This window comes from Amphiprion ocellaris, chromosome 22, assembly GCF_022539595.1.
Source record: "Amphiprion ocellaris isolate individual 3 ecotype Okinawa chromosome 22, ASM2253959v1, whole genome shotgun sequence".
Classification (NCBI taxonomy): Eukaryota; Metazoa; Chordata; class Actinopteri; family Pomacentridae; genus Amphiprion; species Amphiprion ocellaris.
The window spans coordinates 11278982-11285341 of NC_072787.1; the positions used below are offsets into that span (position 1 = coordinate 11278982).

Genomic DNA, 6360 nt, shown 5'->3' on the forward strand with positions numbered 1-6360 from the left:
TAATAAATTGAGTTTGCAGAGCAGATGAGCAGGGCCAGATGAGTGCTTCATGCTGTAGCCTTCGTGCACTTGGGGGATTTCCTTACTGCGATTAATAGAGGAGAAAGATTTAAAAGCGGGTCATGAAGTGCACTTTCTATATGCATACATAGAAACAAACTACAGAAAAACACAATTTCATACACACTTTTCCCATGCACTCTAGATGTTCCACAAACTAACCGCTGAATATTACTGCATCACCCTTTTGCATTTACAGTACAAATGTTATATGTGCAGCTACATACAGTGCTACCCTCATTTTGCTTACAGTAATAATAACAGTGTTGAAGGTTTTACAGTCTGGTAGCAACCTCGGGAATTTCTCCAAGCGAAGACAAATGGGTTTCTCATGGTGTGGCTCAGGATTTGAGCACACAGGTACAGTAAACACCATGATGGAAAGAATCCAAAATATGAAGCACTGATTTCAAAAGTGATTTATGTACAGCTAGACCTGCAGGAACACCAGCTGTGGAGCGTTTGTGTTTCTCGTGCTTTTTGCGATGGTTACAGGCTTAAAAACGAAATAAATTGAATAATGTACCATGACATTTCCACATTTCATGTTGGCCATCGAGAATAACGAACCCCATCAAAATGGACCTGTTTTTTTTCCCGTCCTTTCTAACTTATCTTTGGAATGCTTAGTATACTGTTATATATAGCAGACTATGCATATGCTAATTTTGCAGTGTTAAGTGTCTTAGCTTTTGCTTTTTGTGTGTTTTGTCTAGGGTGATAAGGACTTTACCCCAGCAGCTGCACAGGTGGCCCACCAGAAGCCCCAGCCTGGTGTCCCCAAGCTGCCCCACACCCAGCACATCAACCAGCACATCCACCAGCCCCGCAAGTGAGCCAGGCATCGGGCTACCACGGCTACGCTACCACCACCAGCCGGCCTTCCCAATGGAACACAAAGGATGAAGATGGTTCCCCACCAGGCACAGATCTCCTCTAAATAATAAGAGTAATTTTTTGTTCGCCTGTTGCGTTACATGTTCAAGAAATTTGTGAGCAACAGACACCCAAAGCCAGTACACTAGCCATTGTAGAAACCCCACTCTTTATACCCCTGCTGCATTGGTGCTGCACCAGTAGTTCTGCACTTGTCTTGGTTGTCTTCATTAGGAGGATTGCTAAGCAGTTTGTAGTCTTAAGGGGATATAAACGGGTGAAGAGTCTTCGAAAATGGTTCTGTTTCACTGATTAAATATTAGCGGAGAAAGCAATCTCAGATCTGAGTCTGTTGGGGGAACTTTCACCACAACCAGCCAATCACAGCAACCTATCAATGAGGCCAACTCACCAACCAATCACCTCACACAGTGATGAGTCCCGGCTCCAGCCTTCTACCTATGATCTTCAACCAATCAACAAATTGTGGTGGACACCAGTTTATAATCACCATAAACCAAAAAGACCACAGTGAGCAGCTTCCAAACTGTAAGAATCAGTTTTGTCAGTGAGCTACAGGTACAGCACAGACCAGAGATTAAAACTAACCAATTACATGACAGCATTAACCAATAATTAGCCTCAGGGCTTCAACTTTGACAAGCATTCCAGTTAACTCCCATATTACAACGAGAAATACTCATCTGAAACAAAGATGTATGTTCTAGATACCATAGCTAACCTGTTGCTCTGTAAAGGCAGCTGTCATTATGCAGGAAGCTATTTGATGCATGCCATTGGTGTTATGACTGAAAATAGCAAGCAAAAGCTTTTATTAGGTTCTGAGCCTTTGCAAATCCTATTCAGCTTTTGCCACACTTTCTTAAAAATGTTTTTGTTTTTACCTTTATTCAACAGAGAGGAGTCTTACCGTTCTCTGCCTCGGCTGTAATAATATCTACCTTCCCTGGCAATGTTCACACATTTTAATGCAGACTCAACCTGTTTCACAGTAAAAGTCAACCAGCAGTGCCTCATTGCTTATATTCAAACATTTTTGGACTCTTTAGACTCCCACAGAATTTGCATTTAATCTGCAACACTGAAAATGCAGCCAAAAAATCTAATGAAACTTAAAGGAAACCATTTGCTGCAGGATGCTTTGTGTTAACATTAGCTGCAAAGTCATAAGGGAGTTGATTGCAAGGTGAATAAAGCAATGCAGGGAAGCAGATTTGGAAATTGTGGGACGATTAACTGTCAGATGAAGGTAAAAATGTGAGCATATTGGGAGAACAACATGAATGCAGCAACAGCAGATTTTCCTACATTCCAAGTGTTTGAACAAAGATGCCATGAGACATTTTATCAAGGAAGATGCAACACATTCATTTTTACTTGACACAGTTCCAGCAGATATGGCTCATCGCATATCAGAAAATTGTACGAGCTCCTAAAATCTAGATTGGGATTTCCCTAGAAATGATGCATATCAGCACACACACACACACCACCCTTTTCCTTAATCACCCACGCAATGGTCATTTGTTGCAACACTAATGTTCAGGTTTCCAAGACAGAAATTTATCTTGCCAAGAAGGAGTGATTTCATATGTTAATTTAATTAAGTTGAAAGAGTTTTATTTTTGTTTTGTTTTCTCAGTTCTTGAGTAAATTGTTCAAATTGTAAAAATCTATAGCCATTATGTGGACTTGGGTATTAGGTGTGGTTGTCATATTAAATAAAGATATAGACTATCTTGAAAAACACATTTTTCAACTTGTTCTTATTTGAATTAATTTATAGATGACCGCATGAAAACTTCCTGCAACTCATTTGTAACACTTGTCACATAAAAAAATCATTTTCATCTCATTACTGGAGAAGGTAAATGATAAAGCTATTTTGTGCTCTGGAAAAGTTGAAATTAGTTTTATTTGATGGATTGTGTCCTGCGCCTCACCTAGAGCATTTGAGCATCCCATGGTGAATTAGCACCCCGCACTGAGGGATTAGGGCTCAGGTGGTGTTTTGAAATGAAACAGAAGCATCTCTCCGAGAGCTGTCTCCTGTTTTCCATTCAGCACATACACAAACACGCACACATGCACAGTGTGTACCAGGTGTTGGTGCATGTAATCCATCTTTACACAAACATCTGCAACCAGGTGTTCTGTCAGCTTATGTTAGCCCAATAAACCAGCCAGTGCACGAGCCTCTGTCAGCACGCTGAAACTCCTCATTGAAGTTGACACAGTCTCCTTGACTCTCCATGGTTGTATATAGTTCTCTTGGTGTGGCAGACCTTTCATCCCCTGCCATGCCTTATTAGACTGACAGGAAGAGCAGAATGAGAGTGAAACACCGCTAAAACTGTATTATACTACCCAGCCCTGGAATGTCTAGCAGTAGCAATATAAAATGAAGGTGGTAAACTGGGTCAAACTGTGTTCTTAAATACTCAGTTTTAGGCAGGATAACATTTTACATGATTGCTAATCCAGCTAATAAACACCGATGCTGCAGAGATTGGATTATGTGCAACTAGGAGTGTCCAAACTGCAGGAAAGTGCTTTAAAAGACCTTTTGAATTTCACTAAATTGTGTTTGTCTATTTAAATCTACCTTATGAATTTAAACTTGCCTATAAAAAAATCAGTTTGTAGGTGTGTAGGTTTAGTGTTTCTCATGTGAGCTCTCATTGTGAAGTCTTCAGCCTGATGCTATTAACTCTGGGGTCAGTTCTTGTTGATACCGGTTCCCCGTATCGATACACAATAGCTCTTAAGGAAGCCCTCTATGCGGGTATGTTTAGGAGGCATATTCAAAAATGTCTTCTGTGTACAAGAGACACATTAGCCACAACACCAAGTAAGTCTCATTTAGAAGCACTTTATTACATTAGTGCTGAGTATACACCACCAGCTGTCAGCCATGTGGTCTTCAGGAACATCGAAACTGGCTTCAACTAGTTGAGGCTGGTCAATACTGTGACCAAACCGCCTGAAAACCTTCCATTCCACCGACGCTATGGTTTGCTCAGTCAACTGGCAACAGTTGGAGGGAAAGATATTTCAGGCAGCAAGGTCAGGGCCTTCCTGGATTTGGTCAGGGTCATGCTGATAAGACAGCAGGGCCAAAATGACCAAGTTATCATGACATTTTGATTCCAGTTCCACAAAACACAAACTACTTGCATTTTCTTTTATTTGAAGCCTTATACATACTATGAGGAATATCCCTCAAACAGTAAATTGACAGGATTCTGTGTAAAACAAATCTGTTTATTTATATATATATATATATATATATATATATATATATATATATATATATATATATATATATATATGCCAAATTTTCCTCACTTTTTTCATCAACAAGGGCACCACCACTTGGCGTTCATTTTTAGTTCACACATTGTAGATAAGTCTGATGCTGATTTAAATGTAAGACATGATCATTTATTCATACTTTTCAGAATGGAATTCATTAGAAGGGACCTACTTTATCCTTGATTGCATCACAGTATCATTTCAGAGTTTGACGTTTTAACAATAATTATATAGCTCTAATTCCTCGAGCAATGCGATAGATTACATTTGGTTCTTGCTACGTCAGAGAAGATGGAGAGAATAATAATTGTGAGCATAAGGATAATAATGCTGAGCCTCAGATCTGGTTCACTACTGTTAAATTTGCCAGAGAAAAATTGTCTAATTTAATGTAATATAATCTACATCTAAGAAATCAACAACTACTGCATCACATAAATAATCAAGATCCAATATTACTTGTAAATCAACATCAACATTTTCCATTTTCACCTCATTATTGCTAATTGATATTTAAAAAGCATGTTTCAATTCAAAAAGTAAAATATTAGTATATACAGTATCTCACAAAAGTGAGTCCACCCCTTGCATTTCTCCAAATATTTAATGATATCTATTCATGGGACAACACTTGACGAAATGAAACATTCATACAATGTAAAGTAGTCACCGTACAGCTTGGATAACAGTGTACATTTTATCTTCCCATCAAAATAACTAAAACACAGCCATTAATGTCTAAACTGCTGGCAACAAAAGTGAGTACACCCTGAACTGAAAATGTCCAAATTGGGCCCAAGTGCACATTTTCCATCCCCAGTTTCATGTGACTTGTTAGCGTTAAAAGGTCTCAGGTGTGAAAGGTGAGCAGGTGTGTTTAATTTGGTAATATCACTCGCACACATCTCACATTGGTCACTGGAAGTTCAACATGGCACCTCATGGCAAAGAACTCTCTGAGGATCTGAGAAAAAGGATTGTTGCTCTACATAACGATGGCCTAGGCTATAAGAAGATTGCCATCACCCTGAAATTGAGCTGCAGCACGGTGGCCAAGAGCATCCAGCGGTTTAAGAGGACCAGTTCTACTCAGAACAGGCCTCGCCATGGTCGACCAAAGAAGTTGAGTGCACGTGCTCAGCGTCGAATCCACAGGTTGTCTTTAGGAAATAGGCGTAGGAGTGCTGCCAGCATTGCTGCAGAGGTTGGAGGGGTGGGGGGTCAGCCTGTCAGTGCTCAGACCATACGCCACACACTGCATCAAATTGGCCTCTATGGCTGTCGTCCCAGAAGAAAGCCTCTTCTAAAGATGATGCACAAGGAAGCCCGCAAACAGTTTGCTGAAGACAAGCAGACTAAGGATATGGATTACTGGAACCATGTCCTGTGGTCTGATGAGACCAAGATAAACTTATTTGGTTCAGATGGTGTCAAGCGTGTGTGGCGGCAGCCAGGTGAGGAGTACAAAGACAAGTGTGTCTTGCCTACAGTCAAGCATGGTGGTGGGAGTGTCATGGTCTGGGGCTGTATGAGTGCTGCCGGCACTGGAAAATTACAGTTTATTGAGGGAAGCATGAATGCCAAAATGTACTGTGACATACTGAAGCAGAGCATGATCCCCTCCCTTAAGAAGCTGGGCCGCAGGGCATTATTCCAACATGATAATGACCCCAAACACACCTCCAAGATGACCACTGCCTTGCTAGAGAAGCTGAGAGTAAAGGTGATGGACTGGCCAAGCATGTCTCCAGACCTAAACCCAATTGAGCATCTGTGGGGCATCCTTAAACGGAAGGTGGAGGAGCGTAAGGTCTCTAACATCCACCAGCTCCGTGATGTCATCATGGAGGAGTGGGAGATGATTCCAGTGGCAACCTGTGAAGCTCTGGTGAACTCCATGCCCAGGAGGGTGAAGGCAGTGCTGGAAAATAATGGTGGCCACACAAAATATTGACACTTGGGCCCAATTTGGACATTTTCAGTTAGGGGTGTACTCACTTTTGTTGCCAGCAGTTTAGACATTAATGGCTGTCTTTTAGTTATTTTGATGGGAAGATAAAATGTACACTGTTATCCAAGCTGTACGGT

The 6360-nt window shown here is 40.9% G+C and overlaps 1 protein-coding gene across 1 annotated transcript in view; it reads left to right on the forward strand.

Moving 5' to 3' along the window:
- Positions 1 to 2708, forward strand: part of dap (death-associated protein) — a 14100-nt gene extending 11392 nt beyond the window's left edge. Inside the window, exon 4 of the mRNA XM_023299886.3 lies at positions 777 to 2708. Within this exon, the coding sequence (XP_023155654.1) occupies positions 777 to 896 (120 nt within the window). The 3' untranslated portion in view covers positions 897 to 2708. The remainder of the gene's footprint in view (positions 1 to 776) is intronic.
- The last annotated feature ends 3652 nt before the right edge of the window (positions 2709 to 6360 follow it).